This window comes from Marmota marmota, unplaced genomic scaffold (assembly GCF_001458135.2).
Source record: "Marmota marmota marmota unplaced genomic scaffold, marMar, whole genome shotgun sequence".
NCBI classification, from domain to species: domain Eukaryota; kingdom Metazoa; phylum Chordata; class Mammalia; order Rodentia; family Sciuridae; genus Marmota; species Marmota marmota.
Genome location: NW_025999944.1, coordinates 2,186,283 through 2,208,986, shown reverse-complemented (window position 1 = coordinate 2,208,986; position 22,704 = coordinate 2,186,283). Strand labels below are relative to the sequence as shown.

Sequence of the window (22,704 nt, the reverse complement as noted above, 5' to 3'; positions counted from 1 at the left end):
TATAGCTTTGGTGGTTTCTGCAGAAAACTCCAAACTCCTGCCTTTATAGGTTACCTCACGAGGCCAAAGGGTTTAAGCTCTAGGATCAGGAGACAAGGAGGCCCCATCTCCTCCTCCTGGCCAGCTCCTCAATCCTGACACAAGATATGGAAGGCAGAAGCTACTTAAACTGTTTTCCATCCAACACCTGACTGACCATTAACAGGGATGCCTCTGAGTCAGAAGATCTCAGCTGAGCCACACCAGATTCCTGACCCACAGAAATGGTAAGCGAAGAAATGCTTTTTTAATTTTTTTTTTTTAAGTGTAGATGAACACAGTACCTTTATTTATTTTTATGTGGTGCTGAGGATTGAACCCAGTGCCTCACACATGCTAGGCAAGTGCTCTACCACTGAGCTACAGCCCCAGCCCCAAGAGATGCTTGTTTTAAGCCACTAAGTTTTGGCGTAATTTTTAATGCAAAAATAAATAGCCGCTATACCACTTTGTGGAAAGACATGTTAAAAGAAAAATTTTAGACAAAATAAATTTAGTAGTTTATTCCAGCAAAGATTCATGAATCCAGTCGTGCTTAGAAGCAAGAGAGATTCCAGGTGCTCCCCTGTAGCATCATGGGCAGTGAGCTTTTATGAGTCCGAAAGACAAGAAAACATTTGAATAGTTCAGAGTGGAAAGGCCCTAATCCAGGTGAGCTGGTGGTGTCATTCTCCTGTTCCACTTGTGAAGGAACGTGAAGTGTTCTCTCACCCCTGTTACTACTTTGTAAAAATAGACATAAATAACAAAATTAGGTCACTCCACTCTTTATTATGAATTAACACTTAATCACTATTACACTGGCTTTTTTGGGGGGGGTGGTGGTGGTAGGTGCTGGGGATTGAACTCGGGGGCCTCGCACATGCTAGGCAAATGCTCTATGACTGAGCTAAGGCCTCGCCCCCAGTTTTTCCTAGATGTCAGACTCTTGACCAGGTGGGTACCAATCAGTAGTCAGGGTTGCATTTCCAATACTCAAAGGCAGCTTCTCCTTTCTTTTGGGGTCTTTTATTAACCAACATAGTTTGATTCCCAAACATTTGACTTTAGATGTTCCCTCTCAGGGACTGGGAAGGCCAGCTCTAGATTTCTGTCTGCTCTGAAGAATGCGCTGCCTCTGTCTTCTGCCACTAAGTAGGTGGTGATGACTTGATGAAAACCTCCATGATTTATAAATTACTTCAGCCCATCAAGCATTTGTTGACTTATTGGTACTTAACATCTGTTGGTCTCAGTAACTGTGCCTCAAAGGATCAATGCCTTGGGCTCTCTAGTCAAACCTTTTAACAAAAGTTAGACTTTGACAAATCCTAGGGCACTTCTGGACATTTATATAAAACAATTGTTTTGGTTTCTTTTGAGCTTTATGATACTTTTGCATTTTTAAAGACGTTTTAAAAATTCAACTCTGATCTTCTCAAAAGTTTCATTACAAAGGATGCCTGCATGTGATACATATTTACAGTTTCCTTCCTGGAAACAAATTTTTTTTTTGGTGGTACTAGGGATTGAACCCAGGGGTGCTCTACCTCTGAGCTATATCTCCAGCCACATCTTTTATATTGTGACAGGGTCTTACTGAATTGCTGAGGCTGGCCTTGACCTTGCCATCCTCTTGCCTTAGCCTCCTGAATTACTGGGATTACAGATGTGTGCCACCATGTCTGGCCAAAACTAAATTTTCATAGCATGGCCCTTCAGTCTCTTAAGGCTGACTCTGTCCCATGCTGGTAGTATCCCATAGTTTCTTTTGAAACATCCTAGACACCTCGAAGGAATGAGCCATACATTGGAAAACAAAAACCTGCATAAGCATTCTTGTGCCTGAGCTTGGCCAAGTTGGAAATGGAAAAAATAAGGTGGTTCTTTTCTTCCTTGTGTTGGTCAGCTTTGCACTGCTGTGACCAGAATACCTGATAAGAACAACTTACAGAAGGAAAAATTTGTTTTGGTTCAAGGTGTTAGAGGTTCCTGCCATTAATACAGGAACTTTTGGGGGCACTTCATATCCAAACCATAATCTAATACTCCTCTAAAGAACAACTCATTCCCAGTGATAAAATCACTCCAGAGAACTGAAGATCAACTCTGCACAAAACCTGAGTTTTGTGAGTTTAGTTCTCTAGAGTTTTTTTTAAAATAGTTCCTGCGTTATTTTCCTTTTGTGAAACTCAGCTGTTAGAACTGGAGGGATGACTGGCTTTCAGTCAGACTCTGAGAGCAGTGACTGGGCTCACCACAGGCTTGTGCTCCCCTGGCCCACAAGGGACACAGATAGCTGGAGTGTGGGTTCCAGTCTACACTGGGATTAGATGTGATCTGGTAAAAATTGGCTTTAAACTATTGATACCCAGCATTATTTCAAATGCAGTAGAGGTTACTTTTCTCTAAGACCTCATTCTTTGTATGTGGCTCACTATGTGGCCCTCACTGTGTGGCTGTGGGCACCTGAGTAGACCCTGAGGATCCACAGGAAAGGCAGTTCTGTCACTTAGTGAACATCATGCTTAATATAAAGAAGTCTACAGTGTCACCAGGTAGTATGATCTTACAATACACCCATCGGTGTTATGCAATGTATGACTGTACTTGCTAGAGCCTCCCTGGAAGGTCAAGGCTGGTATCATGGATCTGTCGGTGTTTTTCATGCATACAGGCCTAGGTAAATTATATTAAAAGGTATTTAAGCTTAAGAAATGTTTTTTGTAAACAACGCTGGGTTATATGATCAAATGTACACGAACTAAAATTTGCGATGGTGCTTTCTAAGTTTACGTTCCGCCCCCCCCCCCACTAAATCATTGTTTAAATTGTAGGTTCAATAGAATGCAGATACTTCTATAAAAATACATTTTATTTACAAAGATGGGCCATTCTGTGAAAGGATAGACGGCTTATTTTGGGGGATCATCTTATTACTTGCAGCACTAAAGGCAGAGCCAATGAATCAAGGAAAACAAACATGGGCCACATGAGACAACAAGCCAGTCACCCTTTGCTTCCCTGTCCACTGTGAGCCTCTTGGAAAGGGCTTCTCTCACCCCTCAGCTACTCAAAAACCAGAGGTGAAAATGATTCTCAAGTTCAAAGGGAAAGTTCTTGCCTGGACTGGAAGATCCTGGTCACAGCTTCAGCTCATTTCCCTCCAGCGCCACCTCTTCATTCCTGAAGCCAGAGGATTCCAGACACGCTGAAAGGCCTTTCCTGCCCTTCCTCAGATGGCCGGTGCTGGGAGCCATGATGAAGGACTGTAGGATCCCAGGAGTGAAAATGGCTCTTATGTCCCATTCAGAACTTCTGTAAGAATTTGAGGACAAGATCCCGTAGTCGCACCCTCAGCATCTCGTCATTGTCACAAATGATATGGGTTGAATCTTCTTCAATTTGGATGAGTGTCTCAGCTTCCTGGAGCAGAACAATATGGCCCTTGGCTGTGTCTTCCACCTTAATATCACTGAAGCCATGCTGTACAGGGAGAAAGAAAAGGAGAGGAGGGTGGAACTCTGAAAAGTAAAGGCTGACTGAAAAGGAAGATGATATTTTGAAACTGCAGGATCTAAAAATGACACTTCCTAGGCTTGACTAAACTCTAGGAAGAGGCATTTTGATATGCCTCAGTACTAACTCTTTTGATTAACAGGGCTGAACACAGCAACAGAATCCCACCATAGTTTCATATACTTTATAAGAGGCCCTGACATGCAAAATTTCATGAAAACATGACAATTTCCACAACCCATTTTGTCATCCCTGTTAAACCCATTCAGGTTTTTGTAAGTGACTTGAGCACATCCAGGGCCCCGTGTTCAGGAGTCTGGGATGCCAGGTGATTCTGGGCCCCTGCACCTGCGCCACCACCCCCTCCCCCCCATAAAGAGGCCACATCGTAAGTTTCAGCTGTTGTAAGCTCCCAGAAAATGCTCTTCATCACAGCATGTACCAGTGACCTTGGGATTTGGCAAATCCCTTTCAAGGGGGAAGGAGATAGGCAGCAGGACAATCATCTTTCCAGCTGTCTCTAATGCTAAGTATGGAGTTTTCTTACAAATCGGGTATAAATTAGAAAAAGAAGTGAAGAGCACTACTAGGGGGAGACTGTTTTGTGCACTGAGCTCTGGCATGGGTTTGGACAGGTACTGAGATTTCTCTTGCAATTACGAGGTAAGGCAGACAGGCCCAAGGGAACACTCAGCAGGGACCCACAGTTGGTCTGTGGATAAGCCAGGCAGGGAAAGCAAGTCATTCCCAAGTGTTTCAAAAAGAAGTCAAACTTCAGGCCCATGACCAGGGACCAGGAGCCCTGTAATGTCATGTGGAAGGTGGAGCCAATATGATCACTTAAGCACATGTAAGAGGGTTGAGGAGAGCTGATTCAGAACATTGAAAGCTGAAACCTACTCAAAAGGAAGCCTTTATTTTTTAAGGCTAGAAAAGTTGGCAATTGAGATACTTAGTTTGAACTAAAGATGATTATTAATAGTTTAGCAGGGGACTTGTCTTTTTAGGAGTCACCAGAGTTAACCACAGTTCTCATAAGAGGCGTGCAACAGCACCGTCTTGAAGCAATCCCTCCCCTTCCTCGTAAGCACTCTAGCAATCACTGTTGGCATTAGAATTTATAAAGTCCTGAGGCTGAAGCTAAAATTAGAGAACTTTCAGGTTATAAGAAATCTCTTTTTTGGGAGAAGCAGCCATGGGGGCCCAGTGGGTAGAGATGGCTGCTGAGACAGAAAGATAGGGTCAGTCATCTGGGAGCACACTTGTCCTATCTGCTGGACCCGTTTTCCAATTCCCAGGGATCTAGCATCATTGATCCCCTCCTCTGACACACCAAATCCTCCCAATTGAATAGAGACCTAGATCTGCTTAGACAGCCAGTGGCCTTTCTGTGGAAAAGTGTGGCTCCAGCTCGGATAGACCCTTGTGTATCCTAGCCTTCCCTAGCCTGCCTCACCTGTTTTTGAAGATGGGCTGTTTCTCAGTCTTCCTGTTTTACAGGAAGTGGGTATGGAGAGGCATTTTGCTAGCTACCTAGCAGTAGTGGATGGAAGGACAGGATTGGTGGTGAGAAACAGTTCAGGGCTACCTGTAGAAGGAAGACATTCTCTTGGCTCAACTCTGTAAACCTTTTGCTGGTTCTGTCCCGACTGACCTTGGACCAGAGAGACATTAGAGGACAACAGCTTTTGGATAGTGGGATCTCAGTGAAAATGGCAACACACGTTCCTTGGAGCTAGGGAATGACCACGAGCAACAGACAGCAGGCCCACACTCAGTCTGGTGTTCGCTCACCTTCTCCAGGGTCTGCACGAACTGCTCCACAGGGATGGAGCCGCTCAGCAGAGGCTTCAGCACTTGGCAGTCCGGAATGTCCTCACTCACCCGCTGCTTTCTCTTTTTTCCACTGGTGGGTTGGGTGGGTCTGGGAGGTGGCTAGGGCAAGGAAAAAAGCACAGAGCTCACTGAGCACTTCCTCTTAAGACATCTGTTTCGTTGTGTCCTGCAGAAGCCTCTCCTCTGATGTAGAGGTAGTGGGGGCTCTCTGACCTGCAGTTACCAGTGGTGGGAAAACACACCCAAGTCCAGGCTATCAGCTGGGCTCCATTTGAGCCAGTGCAAAACCATCCACATGGATCAACATCTTAGGTGCCTTTTAACAAAATTCTCTTTAAATTTCCCATCAATTCAATTTAATAGTGGTTAAGGACACTGGCTGGAGGGTCTGATGTAGCTTTGTCGTCTTCTAGCTGAAGAAACTTTTGTTCAAGAATCTAACAGTCAGATAAACTGCCTATAAAATGAGAATTTTAAGGGGATTTTGAAGGTATGAATAAGGAGAATGTACGTTAAGGACACAGCTCAGTGGCCAACATTTTAAGTGGCAAGTAGGAGCCCATGATATAGGGGCACAAAAGTAAGAGTTCGAAGTCTGAAAGGAATTCTAAAGAGACAAGTGCCACCAACCTGTGCCAGGCCTCGGGCCTTCACAGTCTGAGGGGTGTGCTTGCATTTCCAGACCTTGGAGGGAGCGCCTGTACCTGCTACTTCTCAGGTCTCCCTTCCGCACCCACTTGGCCATGCAGAGGGGAGGTGCTCAACCAACACTCCTCCAGGGAATGCACAGAAGTTTGGGAGTGATGCTGATGCTTCCAGAGCTGTGCCTGCCACTTAGGACAATGTGTGGCCTCATCTTCAGTAAAATAAGTAGAAAGGAACCCTTTGGGGCTGGGGTTGTGGCTCAGCAGTAGAGCACTCGCCTCATATGTGCCAGACCCTGGGTTCCAGCCTCAGCACCACATAAAAATAAATAAAAATACAACTAAAAGTAAATATTAAAAAAAGAAGTGCCATCTTTGCTTCAAATATGCACTAAGTAGCTTGGTCTCCAGTTTCTGCTACTTTGGGAAATGTTACCTAGGGAGCTGGCTCAGCTGCCAAGACCATCCTGAGGAGAGGGTCTCTCCAGGGTCCCCACCCAGCTCCCCACCTGCCTGAGGTACCTGAAGCACGTGCTTGTTATCTTTAGTGTGCAGCACAGCTGAGACAGTTGCCAAGGAGATGCCGGGTTTGATCTCCATGGGCACCAGGGAATCCGCGAGCTGAAAGGAAATGTGGGGTTTCACGTGGGCTCCCTGATCAGAAGGGAAGGGTGCTGAGCTGAGGTGTCCAAGGTCTGGAGTGAGGAGGCCACTGGGTTTTGGCCCCACCTTCCTGGTAGATGGTGACCCAAAAGGCTCAGCCTGGGGGAAAGGGTACCAAATCACACAAGAGGCTGAATCTCTAGTGAAGATCATTACTATTTTCTCCTTTGAATTGCAGTCTAAAATGACCAAATAACTTTTGAGGAAGAAAAAGAATTACAAATTTAAAATATTTACAATATAGGAAAGCAAAAAATATAATAAATGCCCACCAGTAAATGAATAATTAAATATATGATACATTTATGACAGATCACTATGTAGTCCTTAAAACTGAAGCTTTTGGAATAACCTTAACCACATACTTAGGGTCAGGTGAAAAAGCCCCCAAGGCACAATGCCACCACACACTCAGTCCTCACATGAATATCAAGCAGATATCCAACAGCGTTATTTCTAGTGTTGGGACTTGTTTTTTTTTTTGTCCTTATTCTTAATAACATTAACATATCATGGGTTTGCATTATTTTTAAATGAACTGATAAACATTTTAAGTGTCTTAGTTTGAATTTGTAATATAGTAAATATCAATAGCTCTAACCCTCACAATCAAAAGCTCCCACGGATCCTAAGTTTTAAGGAGTCTTGAGACCAGAAAGTTTGAGGCTTGACGGCCAAGAGTACTGAAATCTAAATGTAGGCCTTCAACCCCAGCCACTGTCAAATGTCAGACAAAAATAATCCCAAGTGCCCAGGCCAGTGTCTTTCATTTTAAGATGAGAAAAATAAAATGCTAAAATATATTAAATCACTATAAAATTAGAAGTGGGAATAATGAGCTCAACTTCTATGTTAACAACAAAACCAAAATTTCCCTTTTTAGAGTGGGAAACCTGCTTTCAATTCTCCCCTAGTGGTGAAAAAAAGAGTTTATCATGAGAGCCAAATTACTGAAACAAAACCAGTCCAATGAAGATGCTATTAACCTAATGGATTGGGCTACTAGGAGTCTAAACCAATCAGCCATTACCTTAAAGTTCCAGTTGAAGTATTCAGAAGGACAACTGTGGGGGCTGCACTGAAGGACTGATGCGTTACACAGAGAGCTGTGGTGGGGGTAGGGGGGCACCCACGACGACACTGAACTAGTCACTGTGGCACCTCTCTCATGAATGAGCTACACTTACAAACTGCTTGGCCAAGACAAGTCTGAGTTGTTGAATTCACAAGCTCCAACTAAAACAAATTTTTCCTTTAAAAAGAATTATTAGACTACAGACATTCAAAGGACCTTCCAAGTAGTCAGCTTGAGAAGCTATGTGTGTGTATGTATACATATGTGTGTGTGTGTGTATCTGTGTGTCTTTCCAGAACTTTATAGCTTAACATGTCTTTGACTTCCCCTTTTAAAAATCTTTATAACCAAATATAAGAAGATGAATTTCATTGCTTTGAAATTAAAATTTAGTTTGTGCCATATTTCACCAAGCTTGATCACTAGATGTGATTACAAATAACTTTTGTTGAAAAATTATTTTCAGCAGTTAAATCCCTTTTCCAAAGACAAAGATATACCATGTGTGACAGCACATGGGTCTGGCCTACATGTCAGGAGGCCCCTTGCCGGCCAGGTGCCTTGTCCTCACCTGCCTTCCCCACGCCTGGACTCACTGTAGCTGCCTATACACACACTGCTGGCTGCCCTGCCCTGGGAGGATGCCCTCCCAAGGAGCTGCAGCAGGCAACAGTGGCTATTAAACATAATGACTGTCTACTTATATCTTCATAAAAAACGTATGGCTGAATCAATTTTATCTAAATTAATTATTAAAACTGGCTTGGTTCTCTTTAATCTATTGTTCTTAATTAAGAAAACCACCCTGGTTAATTCTGGAAAGGAATCCATGTACCAGGACTGGATCTACACCAGCTTTGTCAGGCCATGGAAAAAGACAACATTCAGGTCCTTGATCTCATCCAAAATCTGGATACAGTTTCTGAACCTCAAAACCCCAAAAGACTTTTGGGCACACTGATTTTTAACAATAAGTTTGCCTATTCCCCTTTAATATCTGTTAAAACCCATTCAAGTTGTCTTAAGAGGCAAAAGGAAGACAGAAGCAGCCTCCAACCATGCTCCTGGCTGTCACTTTGGGAGGGGTCGTTCACCTTTGCTGCTGCCTTCCTCTCGGTCGAGTCACTTAAGCACAACACATTCAGATTGTTCCATGTGTACAATACGCTTTTTGCTGTTAAAACAGAAGCTAAGATTTCACAGAACTACATATCCAGACTCTGATAGAGAAGGACAATCATTTTTATACTAAAATGGATACAAGTGATAAGTTTAAACCTCTTCTTTTCTGGTCATTCTTATCGCCTCCACCTCTGAGTGCAGTGAAACTTGTCCCTGACTCAATGCAGTTCAGAAAGGATGTGAAAAACCACAGCTATAAGGCAGTTAAGGACAGGGCAGGTACCAGTGTTCCCACTCTCCAGGGCCGACCCTGACGAGGCCTGCGGGAGCGCACTGCCTGGCACTGACAGGAGACCCTGATGATCCCACCTTTCTTCCCAGTTACTTAGGAGGCTTTTTTTCTTTTCTTTGATTCATTCATATTTGACACAAACTCAAAAGAAAGCCACCTCTGGGACAATTATTTCAGAGACTCAAGTGGGAAACCTGAATTTAACCATGAGAAAAAGAATGGCTCACCTCTGGCATGATTTCTATCTTTTCATATCGACGTTTGAAGGGCAGGGCGAGGACGTCAGCCCGACGATAGGACATGGCTGGGGGCTGGCAGTCAATCATGAGGTCCATCCTGTGTGACTGGGCTGGGGGTGGCTGGGTGTATTGCTCAGGGCAGACCACATGCAGGGGCTGAGGACCAGTAGAACAGGGTCAAGGAAGAAAACAGGAAAGCAGAGGCAGCTATGAACAGAGCAACCCACTCAGGAGCCCATTTCTTGCCCAGCTTCCTGGATGCTCAGGCCTGCTGCTTTCAGGCCATATGGAACTCTCATCTTCTCAAACCCAACTAACTGATGGGAGGAGAGAGGAGAGCAGTGTGGGGAAAGCAGAATCAACATTCCAGAGAAAAGCTTTGAGTTGCTGGTTGTGCCTACGAGTGAAGGACTGATGCCTCAGTTTGCATTTTTTTTTTCCCACTATATTTAAGTAACTTTCATGGTGACATCCATGTGTCTACTACCAACTGGTCGCTAAGCTCCTTGAGGTCGTGCTCTTCCTATAATACTTCCCACACGTCAGCTACTAACAAGCTCTTTTCATGCTGGTTTGGTTCTGGGTTTGGAGTTTCTTATGCTCCCTGCAGGTCAAAAGGTATCATGTGCTCAGCTGTGTAGACAATGAGTCAGAGATGAAACATTAAAAAAAAAAAAAGTCTTATTTTAAATCTTGAGAGAAAAACAAACCAATGTTTAGTCTGGACAAATATCACAACTGTAAACAAATGGTCACTGTGTTATCTCTGTTTCCTCTTAAGGGTGTGGAATAAGGATTTCCAAAAGGCTAAACTGGTTTGGACTTAATACAACATTTTTTCTTTTGAGCAAATACTCCCTCAAACTGTCCTTTGCTCTTCCTCCTGATTGGAAGGTAACTTGATCTCACAGCCCTGACTCCACGGTCACAGCCTGAGGACTTCTTCCAGGTTTCTTTCTTCTAAAATAGAGACCAGCTGGCCTCTGGTTTCTAATATTGGCATATGACTGAGGAGCACACAGTGGGCTTAGGGACTGAGATTTAAAGTTATTTAATGTAAAGGAAAAAACCAGGCTCTTAACCATTCTTTCCAGCATGTTGATGAGCACACAGTGGGTGTCAAATCATTCCACGAGCCAAAGTGGGCTCTCTCATCATGCCTAGAAAAAACCCATATTCTTTCCATTTAGGGTCAGCAACTGGTGAGCACCAGATTCCACTCCCCCTGTTTGCCTGAGGTTTTTCACTTCAGCTGTTTCTTGTCACCCTGCCCTAGCATTTTATGTAAAGGCAGAAGCAGGAGGACTGCAAGTTCAAACCCATCCTGATGATACAGATTCTATAAAGAGGAGGAAAGAGTGCTTCTGACCTAACCCTGGAAAAGGAAACGGCTAATCCCACTTCCCTAACCGAGCAGCTGAAGCCAGAGGTAGCCCCATGACACCTCATTTATGTTCCTGGAGGTGCTGAAGTAAGAGGAAATCAGAAGCCTTCCTCTCACCTGTCCTCAATGGTCTCCCCTGAAATTCTAATCAAGTACCCCACTCCCAAATGCCAAAAGACTTATTGTCATAGTGCAGTGACTTTGCCTCTCTGCTCCACCTTTACCCCAACTTCCCTTTCTCTAGGACAGAAAATAAAAAATGAAAACAAAACAACAAAACCCATACCAAACAAAACCAATTCTGTGAACGGTAACAGGTATTAATAAGGGTCCAATACACATTTCAAACAAACTGTTTTTAGTGAATATATTTCTATTTTTTTTATTTCATTTTTTATTTTAAACTTAGTGAACATATTTCTAGAATGACTTTTGCGGTGGGGCAGCAACAATTTGCCTGTGTTTTTTTTCTCTTCCTGTGGCACTGGGGATCCAACCCAGGGTCTCCTCATACATACTAGGTGAGTACTTTACTGCTCATCTGCAGCCCAGTCTTTTACATTTATTTTGAGACAGGGTCTTGCTAAGACCCTGAGTAGCTGGGATTACACGTATGTGCCACTATGCCTAGCATAACAATTTGCTTTTAAGCAGATACTTTATCAAAAGTAATTTGGCAGCCGGGGGTGGTAGTGCATGCCTGTAATCTCAGGAGGCCGAAGCAGGAGGATTGCAAGTTCAAACCCAGCCTAATCAACTTAGTGAGTCACTAAGCAACTCAATGAGACCCTGTCTCTAAATCAAATAGAAAATAGGGCTGGGGATGTGGCTCAGTGGTCAAGTGCCCCTGAATTCAATCCCTGGCAACCCCTTCCCTCACCAAAAAAAATTAATTCGATGGTTCACGCTTTTTTTCCCTTCTACTTTTGAGTTCTTTAGCACAGCAACTTCTTTCAGGGTGTGAAGATCATTACTAGTAAGTCTAAAGGTTAACCAGCAAATGTCCTAGCCCTCTGCAGACAGGTGAGGACTAAGGCCACCAGGGGCTCCCATGCAGGCAGGTATCCCCACCCCTCAATGTGGATGTGCAAGCTACACAGAGGTGACACAACCATGTGAAGATGCTGGCACAATTTCCTTTGTTACCTGCACTTCTTTAAGCAGCTTCGACACCTGGATGAAATTTAGTCGTGTATCAATGGGGCAGTATATGCATTTCATGGCCAGGGGCTGGTAGGGAGCCAGTGCTTCCAGGTATGAGAAGTCTGGTTCTAAGGACAGTACAAAAAGAAAATTAATAATTGTATTGATGCATTGTGACTACACACAATAGGGAATTTACTGTGATGTACTGGTACCTGCTTGGAGCGTGTATTGGCCTATGTCATTCCCCTATCTCCTCTTGCCCCCTGCACCCACTCCCCTGATACTTTTTCTTTAATGGTCTCATTTCTATTTCATGAGGTCCATTGTCTTTCCTTTTTTTCTCTCTAGCTTCTGCATATGACAGAAAGCATATGACCCTTGACTTTCCGAGTCTGGCTTATCTCAGCGTGGAGTTTTCCACATCTACCCATTTTCCTACGAATGACATAATTTTGTTATTTATGCTCTCCACCGTGTATACACACATTTTCTTTATTCATTTAACTGTTGATGGACACCTAAGCTGGTTCTATAACTTGGCTATTGTAAACTGCTGCTATAAACATGGGTATGCATGTATTGCCACAATATGATAACTTTAATTCCTCAGAATAATTACCAAGGAGTGGTACAGCTGTTCATATTGAGCAACCTCTGTTGCTGATTTCCATACTAGTCGTACTAGCTAACAATTCCACCATGAGTGTGGTAAGTGTACCCTCAAAAAGGAGATTTTAATGTGTAGGCAACAAGAGGAACGGGCAAGCAAGGTGGAGATGGGTGTGGTCAGGGCCAAGCAGAGGGCCAGTGTGAAAGAGTGAGCAAGGAAGTATAGAGTGGGTTATGGGAGAAAAATGAATTCCAGATAAGCAAAGGGAAAGGCTGGGGAGGAACTCTGTGGGGTGGACTTAGAATGGGAGACATGGGACTGGGCTCAAAGTTTTCAACACAGAGAGGTTGATGAAATAAGGGGATAAACAAAAAAAAAATGGGAGATAAAAGAAACTTCTTCATAACACCAACTAGTAGAAATGATTAAAAAAAATAATTTGGCAATCATCGCAGTGATAACTTATTTAGACCAGAATCACTAATAAATGCTAAAGTACTCATAAAATTTGAAGCAGAAAGGATATATTAGAAATTCTCTAAGTTTCCTTTGTAAGACTGTGAATTAAACACAAAGAGAAAAACAGTGACCTCACAGTAAAGAGGCCTGGTGGAGACCACATAATCACATCACATCAGGTGCTCAATGTTAGTACCCAGGCCCAAGATAAATCACCATCATGGCCACCTACAAGCCATTGAACAGACCCTGAGCTCAGGTCAACAAATGCTTCTGCTGAGACTGCCACACTTCTGCCAGGAAGCCCAGCTCTTGAGACTGTGAGCCACTCTTGTCACATCACTGTTTTTTTTCTTGGGGGCACTGCAGTCTGCTTGGCAAGGACTGTTCACTCCACTCCGGTGAGCTGCCTAGCTTGAGCCAACAGAACAGGCTCACTGCTCATGTGCTAAGTGATAGTTTGATTCCCAGTGAGATCACTGCTTCTCACAGAGCATGGGCTTGTGCTCTCCTGGCCACTAACTTCTCCAATCTTCAGGACAACTGACCGAACTTCCAAACATTAGATTACCACCTCCAGTGGGTCAGATTTCTCAAAGAATTCCCAGAACCCACCAAATGAGGCAAGCACAGGCCACTCAGGGCAAAGATTCCAAGTGAAAAGGTAGCCTCTCACACTTAGCAAACTTCAGAAAAGACCCAATTGCTCTGGAAGCCCAGCAAACAAGTTTAATGCTCTTTACAAAGAGCAGTCATGATCATTGGGCTTTTGCATTTGGTTGGCTGAAGTAAAAAGTTCATACAGGGGTTAAAGTGCCTGCATAAATATCAACTACTGTCATGTCATTCACAACTTATCAAAAGGAGCAGAAGAAACACCTTTAGTCCTACCACACATTCATTCCCTGGACAACCTTCTCAGCAAAAATCTGGCAGTGGCCAGGTTCTAGGTATTGCAAATCTATGTCTTATGGTTGAATTCCCCTGCCTTTGGCCCAAAGGTGCTCTGAGAAAGGAGAAAAGCAGCCCTTGAAGGCTGGGAGCTTTCCAGGTGCTCTCTGCTTAGCCAGGGTATTAGCAGGGGCTGGCCTGGCACCCATGACTGAACCACAGTGTCCTGCTGGATACAAATAAATTCAAAGAACAACAACATCAGACAAGGCCACTAAGCAAGACCCCTCCAAAATCACGGCCGAATACAAAAGAACAAGACTCTCCCAACCACAACTCGAGCAAACATCACCCTATCCTGGCTCTATTCCTCTTGCCTTGGAGAAGAAAATCACTAAGGTGCCCAGCTGCAGATTTGGGTCCTGACAGCACTTAATGCAGAAAAAGCTCAACATCGATGAATAACCTCAAATTACCTAGCTCTAGCCCAGATCCTACAAGTTCTTTTTAACCACATGCATGCCTGTGGTGTGTGTTCTACCTCTCTGCAACAAGGCAAGAACTTTGCTTGACTATAGCCATGTTCCTGGTAGCCTCTGGTTGGGGCCACTGATAGTTCTCACAAATGAGGCTGAGCATAGGGTAGGGCCAAAGTGTCCATGCCTCTAATGCTTCTGGGGTAATTAGACTCTCTACCCCCAAACACAAGTTTTAAAGTAATCAGAATTCACAAGAAGGGGAAGGTGATGGCTACTTTGTCAAGAACTGCTGCATGTAAGTGCTGTGCTGACGACCTGCCTACATCACTTCCTGATTACCCACAGAGGAGGCTACTAGCAATCCCATTTCCTGAGAGGAAAGCTAGGCTTCGGAGGTGGCTCAGCTGAGGTTACATCAAGTGGAGTAAGATTTTAGACCAAAGTTTTTTACTTTGTAAGATTTCCAAAACCCAAGGATGTTTGAAGATCTTAAATGACATACAGTGACTTCAGCCAATCCCCTATTCAACCTTACTAAAGAAGTTGTCTTCCCTAAAGTGTGTGTCTCCAGAACAAGTGAAAGCCAGAGTAATGTACAGTTGAAGGACAAAGATCTGTCCTAGTAAACAGTTCCTAAAAGGTAAAGACTGGTTACTAGAATTGCTGCAGTTCTTATACTAAGTTCTACCAAAAAGCAGTTCAGCCGAATTCTATCTCAGGGAAAAATCTTAGAAGAGCAGATATACAAACTGTGTTCAAGAGCTGGGGATGTCCTCAGTGGTATAGCACCTGACTACATGTACAGGTGTTGAGTTTGATCCCCAATATAGAAAATCGTGTTCAATACAGTTACCTGTCAGCTCATGCTGCTGTACTCTTTCTTCCTCCTTTGCTTCTGGTTTTTAATTCTTTTGTACATAATGTTTGTATTTATGCCTTAGAGTCAAATCCTTCCCTGGGTCTCAACCTTGCAGGAACATCCACTAATGACCCCAATACAAAGGGTAGGGTGTTGTTTAAAATTTACCTGTAAATATGACAGTGTTGAGACTGGATTTTCCCCAGAGCTCCATGAAGTGGACCACGTCCCCAAATCGGAGGGAAGGGTGCCCAGTAAACACCACACAAGGTTGTCTGAAGTCGTTGCTGAAGTCTCCATGGATGCTGGGGTAGTGCTTCAGCTTATTGGTCTGAATGAGCTAGAATACATATTAAAAACATACAAAGAGCTGTTAGCCTGCTTGGGTTGAGTGGAGACCAAAGCATGGGAGAATGTGCAGAAATAACTTAAAAAATACAAACAAAAGCCAGGCAAGGTGGTACACGCCTATAATCTCAACAACTCAGGAGGCTAAGGCAGGAGGATCGTGAGTTCAAGACCAGCCTCAGCATTCAGCAATGCCCTCAGCAACTTGGTAAGGCCCTATCTCAAAAGAAAAAAAATTTAAAAAGGGCTGGGAATGTGGCTCAATGGTAACGTGCCACTAGGGAATTAGAAAGGCTGAAATCTGAACACTAACACTAGAAGTTGGGGAGGATGTGAGGCAATGAAAAGGCTCATTCACTGCTGACAGGATACAAATGACTACAGCCACTTTGGAAGATTTTGGCAGGTTTTTTTTTTTTTTTTTTTCTGAAACAAAAGTTAAAAACACACAGTTATTGTAGGACCCAGCAATCAAATATCAATCTTTGGTATTTTCTCCAGAGTTGAAAACTTAATGTCCCTAAAATACCTGCACATATACGTATAGCAGCTTTATTCATAATTGCTAAAATTTGTAAACGACTAAGATGTCCTTCAAAAGGTAAACTGTGGTACATCAAGACAACAGAATATTCAGTGCTAAAAAAAAAATGCACACTATCAGTTTAGGCAAAGACATGGAAGAACCTATTACTAAGTGAAAGTAGACCTGAAAAGGCTATATACTGTTTCAATCATAATGACTTTTTTTTTTGGTACTGGGGATCAAACCCTGGAGCGCTCACCACTGAGCCACATCCCCAGTCAATTTTTATTTTGAGACAGGGTTTTCTTACTAAGTTGCCTAGGCTGACCTCAATTTGTAATGCTCCTGCCTCAGCGCCCCAAGTAGCTGGCATTACAGGTGTGGGGCACCATGCCCAGCCAGCTATAGGATATTCTTGCAAGGACAAATCAATGGATACAGTAAAAACATCAGTGGTTGCCAGGGGTTTGGGGGAGGGACAGATGAAGAGCTGGAGCACAGAATTTTACAGCAATGAAACTATTCTGCATGATTCTATAACTGTAGATAAATGCCCAAATCCAGAGCATGTATATCAAGAGTGAACTCTAAGGGACTCTAGGTGATACAGGTACCAATGGGACTTCGTCAGCTGTAATAAATACACCACTCTGGTGTGGGCTGCTGACAGCAGGGGAGGCTGTGCATATTTGGAGCAGGGAATATATGGAAACACTGTATCCTTTCTGATTTATGGTAAACCTGAAACCATTCTAAAAAATTAGATTAAAAAACAGATACAGATGCTCCTCAACTTACAATGGGGAGACATTCTGATACACTCATCCTAAGTTGAATATATTGTATGCGGAGAGGTGTTTGATCCACCCAGCCCACCCCACCCCACGATTTGGCAACACCATGCACTGCACTGCAGTGTTGGTCGTCTTTGCTTGCAGTCATGGGGTATCAGAGCCACAGCTTACTGCAGCTGCCCAGCATCTCAAGCGAGGTGCATATTGGAAGTGCAGGGAAAGATCCAAATTCAAAGTGTGGCTCTACCCAATGCATACTGCTTGTGTATCCCTATTGTAAAGTCAAAAGTTTTTCGTAAGTTGGGAACCATGTGCACAAAGGATGTCATTAAAATTAGCCAAAGATCAAAAGTTCTTAACTACAATGTGATTTTCAGAACACATGGGAAAGCCAAATCCTTTTGGTAATATGAACATACTTGAAACTTTTAATCAGGTTGTTATGGACTGAGTTTGTCTTTCTTTATAGCTTCCATACTCCAGGCATGGTAGAGTCCTCAAAATCAGTTCCTATTTGAAATACAAGTAACTTTCCCAACATGTGTGATGCACCAAGTTTGGGTGACAATAAACACATCCCTCCCACAAGATCTGTACAGGATCTCCCACCTGAGAGTTATTGTGTTGAGTTATTGTAGCCACTTAATATGAAGACTAAAGTGACTCTCAGAAATTTGGGAGATGCAGGGCTATAGTAAGAAACCATCCATACCCAGCCTCAAACCTGTCTCTAAAGTATATATCTTGAACCAAGAATCTCCCCAGCAGCAAAATGCTTGACAATTCTCTCCCAACATCAGGCCCATTGTAAGGCGACATCTCACAGTAGAACCATAGAGAGCTTCTTCTGACAAGGCTCAAAAATGCCTCCTGTGCCTAAACCCTACCCCACCCTACCACTCTAGCATCAAAAGGTCAGATAAGGACCATGCAGACTCCACAGACCTTTCATATCAACTAGGCCAACAGGAGTGTTTCCTAAGCTGCTGTTTAACAGATAAATAAATGGTCTGTGATATGGCTTAATCCAGTAGCACCCATAACCATGGCGGGGGGGGGAACCCAGTCAACAACTTCAAGTCCAAATGAAGTCACCCCCAGAAGTGAGAAGTGGTTATACTGGGACACCCCTGAAGCAGAAACCAGGCTCTCTTCTCTTTGAAGATTTAGTCTCTTATTAGGTCTTTCTGGTTTTATTAGGAAGACTGCAGTACAACCCTGGAGATATTAACCCGCTGTCACATGCTAGACAGGATAAGAATAGTAAAGATGGAGAATACTGAATTCCCACTTTCCTTGCATGTTTTATACAAATAAAACTAACATTCTTTTTGTAACTTTATGGCCAAAATAATTAGTTGCCACAGTTAAATGGATGAGTATACATCCATTCTAAGTGTATGGTATTCTGATGAATAGGATTCTAAGAATAGTGGTAGGCCTTTGCACACTTAAGTGATACCTTCATTAATACAAGCATTATCTAGAGATCTATTGGTCAAGGCATAGAAACTATGATAAATTCACTGTATTTTGCCAAGTGAATCCACCTTCCCACCTCACTTTATATTTGAGCAGTGCAAATGAAGCCATAGTGCAGGTATTCTGTACAGTAATTTGTTGTCAGTACTAAGGGCAGAACCATATTTTATCATGGGCACTAGTAACAATAGCAAGGGTCAACTCCCTCCTTCCCCAGTAGCAAGTGCACCTCAGAACCCTATAGTCTATTCACGTTCTAAACAGTAAAAGGCAGGGGGTTACCCATGAACTATGTGCAGGTCAAAATGTAACCCGCTTAGAAAACAAGTTTTAAAGAAAGCCTAACTGCTTTAGGAGAGAAGAAAAGAGACTCTCCAATGGCAAAGTCCACAACAAAACGTGTTTTACCACAACAGACTTTCTAATATTATATATTTAGCCTGATTTTTCACTGTGGCAATAACAAGAGTTTTTATAAAAAGACTGGCTGCTGTAATGTTAGATGAGGACCAAAAAATAACTTTAAAAAAATCTTCCACTTGGCATCCTGGCTCATAAAAGACCAATCTCACAGTAGGAAAATAGTACTTCAACTGAATCAGAAAGTTTGTTGTAATTTACTGTGTCAAATAGCTAACTGCAGAACAAAACAACTCCCTTAAATACATACACACAAGCATGTGTCTGTGTGTCTGTCTATACACACTGAAAATGAAACCGATTCAACCCAACACCACAGGATTAATTACAGCCTTCACTCTTTCAACATTTTTAATAATAAACTTTGTTGTTGTTTTTTTAAATTTTTTTTTTAGTTTTGATGTACCTTTATTTTTTATTTATTTACATGTGGTGCTGAGGATTTAACTCAGTGCCTCACATATGCTAGGCAAGTGCTCTGCCATTGAGCCACAACCCCAGCCCTACCGCCCTTTTTTAAAAAACAAAACAAACTGAACACATACATGAGCCCATATCCACATGAAGAAATAATGCATTACCAGCTTTCTGAAAAATCCCTGTCTCCTTCCAGTCAATACTATCCCACCCACCTCCAGGATAACAACTAGCCTGGCTTCTACTACTACAGATTAATTTGTCATGATTTTGAACTTTTAAAAAAATAAAACACAACATCTACTGTTTTATGTTTGGCTTTCACTTACATTATGTTTTTGAAGTTCAGCTACACTCTTACGTGCAGCTGGAGTTGATTCATTCTGACTATGTACAGTACTCTGCTGTGTGAACATACCACAAAATCCATTCTCTTGATGGGCAACGGGAGATATATATATATATATATATATATATATATATATATATACTACNTGTAATAATTACTTTTTTTTTTTTTGGTACTGGGGATTAACTCAGGGGCACTCGACCACCGAGCCACATTCCCAGCCTTATTTTGTATTTGATTTAGAGACAGGGTCTCACTAAGTTGCTTAGCGCCTCACTGCTGCTGTGGCTGGCTTTGAACTTACCATCCTCCTGTCTCAGCCTCTTGAGCCTCTGGGATTACAGCTATGTGATACTGCGTCCAGCCCTATGTAACTTTGTTTGGTATATTCTTCTGAAGTGGTTATACCAATTTAAACATCCTTTTAATTAAAATATAATAAAAAATACGAAGTAACTCCATTGTCCAACAGGAGAATCATTAAATTTACTTAGTATGTTTGTAATATGCTACAGAATATTATGCAGCACAGAAAAACATCCAGGATATACCATCTGGTGAAAGAACTAAGTATTCAGCTAAATAAAAACACTTATTAGGGGCCGGGGTTGTGGCTCAGTGGTAGAGCACTTACTTAGCATGCGTGAGGCACTGGGTTTGATCCCTAGCACTACATAAAAAATAAAAACAAATAAAATAAAGGTTTTGTGCACATCTACAACTAAAAAAAGAAAAAGAAATTAAAAAACATTCATTAGTTCTTTGAAGGAGGGGAATTTTTCTATTTTTTAAAGTGAAATGTCATTTTCATCATTAAAATTTTACACATATGATGGCCTTAACTGGAAAGAACATTTGACAATGAATAAATCTGTTACCCAAAAAAGTTTAGTGGTAGAAATTAGAGTAAAATCCCTTTCACAGACAGAATAGAGACAGGCTGTGAACAGTATAACAGGATAGTAATATAATATGTTAATAAGAGGAAACACAAATGAACTGTAAGAGTAATTCACTGTCATCTCACTTGGGAAGTAAAAGGATGTATCAATTCACATAAGGATACTTTTTTTTAATGTATATTTTTAAGTTGTGGATGAATCTTTATTTTTATTTACTTATCTATACGTGTTGCTAAGAACTGAACCCAGTGCCTCACATATGCTATGCAAGTGCTCTACCACTGAGCCATAACCCCAGCCCCAACAATATTTTTTATCTAATGATCTGCTATCCCCATCCACTTTCACCTACATTTCTTTCTTATGCTGACCTGAGAATCCTGTTTTCTTACCTCTGCATGAGGAAAAGGTGGTTCTGGGAGATACACCTTACTCTGTTTGTTGTGACAAAGCCTTTTAAAAAAGAGGAAAAAAGATCCATGTTAGGAAATGCACACTGTGGCATTTGTTGCCACCTAGTGGCAGTAGCACAAATATTAAACGTCACAGTTTAAGATTTTGTGAAAGCAAATTTCTCTGTGAGTAAAATAAAAGTCAATGCCTAAAAAGCATTCAGGACGGATGTCTCTTGTGAGCATATATATTTTTAAATCATTAAAATTCCTGAATAAGAATGGCAGCTATTAAGAATACAAACAACAGTAAGTGTTGGCAAGGATGTGGGGGAAAGGGCACACTCATACATTGCTGGCGGCACTGCAAACTGGTGCAACCAATCTGGAAAGTAGTGTGGAGGTTCCTTGGAAAACTTGGAATGGAACCACCATTTGACCCAGCTATCCCACTCCTCGGTTTATACCCAAAGGACTTAAAAACAGCATACTACAGGGACACAGCCACATCAATGTTTATAGCAGCATAATTCACAATAGCTAAATTGTAGATCTAACCTAGATACCCTTCAGAAGATGAATGGACAAAGAAAATGTGGTATATATAAACAATGCAATATTACTCAGCATTAAGAGAATAAAATCATGGCATTTGCAGGTAAATGGAAGGAGGTGGAGAATATAATGCTAAGGGAAGTTGGCTAATCCCAAAAAACCAAATGCTGAGTGTCTTCTCTGATATTAGGATGCTGATTCATAATGGGGATGGAAGGGCATGAAAGGATTAGATGAACTTTAGATAGGGCAAAAGGGAAGGAGTAGTAAGGAGGGGTAGGGAGGGGATATGGGGTAGGAAAGATGGTGGAACAAGAAGGACATCATTACCCTATGTACATGTATGAAAACACAAATGGTGTGACTGTACTTTGTGTTCAATCAGAGACATGAAAAATTGTGCTCTATTTGTATAATATGAATTGAACTGCATTCTGTTGTCATATGTAACTAGTTAGAATAAAATGAAAAAATAAAAAAAAGAAAAATAATCCAGAATAAATTCTTTATTAAAATATATAAATTAGCTCTGGAATAATTTTAGATTTACAGCAAAGATAGCAGAGCTCCTGGGGCTGGGGTTGTGGCTCAGAGGTAGAGCACTCGTCTAGCATGTGTGAGGCCTTGGGTTCGATCCTCAGCACCACATAAAAATAAACAAACAAAATAAAGGTATTGTGTACAACTAATAAATAAATATAAAAATATTTTTAAAAAAAGATAGCAGAGTTCCTGTGTCCCCAGTGTCAACATCTTATAAAGTGGTGGCACATTCATCAAACTAAGGAATTAATATTGATATGTGACAACTTACTAATAAACAATAACAAACTCCAGACTTAATTTCACCAGTTTTTCAACTCGCATCCTTTTTCTGTTCCAGGATACAGTCCAAGATACCATACTGCATTTAGCTGCAATCAATTCTGAGGTGAAAATCATCTTTTTCTGAGACATGGCTGTTTTGCACATGCATTATTTCATTAATAGCAGCAATGCTAACTATCTGGAGGGGATCTTAAGTCTGGAGACACTGGATGCTTCAGGCAATCTTTTAAAGCTTTTTCCTAGTCAGATATGACTTTTAAACATACAGATATGCCTGAATAAAGGAAATGTGGCAAAAGTTATAACTAACAAATCAATGGAAGTGTTGAGCAGGTCTGATACTTTTAAAAACTGGCAAGCATATATACGATATATGTTTGTTAGACCCCACTCTAAGAATGCAAGGGAAAGTAGTCTGAAAGTGATGGTTCAGGACTTCAGGGCTTGGATTTTGT

General features: G+C 42.0%; 1 protein-coding gene across 1 annotated transcript in view; it reads right to left on the bottom strand.

Moving 5' to 3' along the window:
* Positions 1 to 851: 851 nt before the first annotated feature.
* Ints9 (integrator complex subunit 9) overlaps positions 852 to 22,704 on the bottom strand; it is an 87,658-nt gene continuing 65,805 nt past the window's right edge. Inside the window, exons 11-17 of the mRNA XM_015499425.2 lie at positions 20,867 to 20,927; positions 15,405 to 15,576; positions 11,939 to 12,063; positions 9,397 to 9,564; positions 6,540 to 6,638; positions 5,332 to 5,472; positions 852 to 3,504 (exon numbers count right to left, since the gene is read on the bottom strand). Coding sequence (XP_015354911.1) covers positions 3,328 to 3,504; positions 5,332 to 5,472; positions 6,540 to 6,638; positions 9,397 to 9,564; positions 11,939 to 12,063; positions 15,405 to 15,576; positions 20,867 to 20,927 — 943 coding nt within the window. The 3' untranslated portion in view covers positions 852 to 3,327. The remainder of the gene's footprint in view (positions 3,505 to 5,331; positions 5,473 to 6,539; positions 6,639 to 9,396; positions 9,565 to 11,938; positions 12,064 to 15,404; positions 15,577 to 20,866; positions 20,928 to 22,704) is intronic.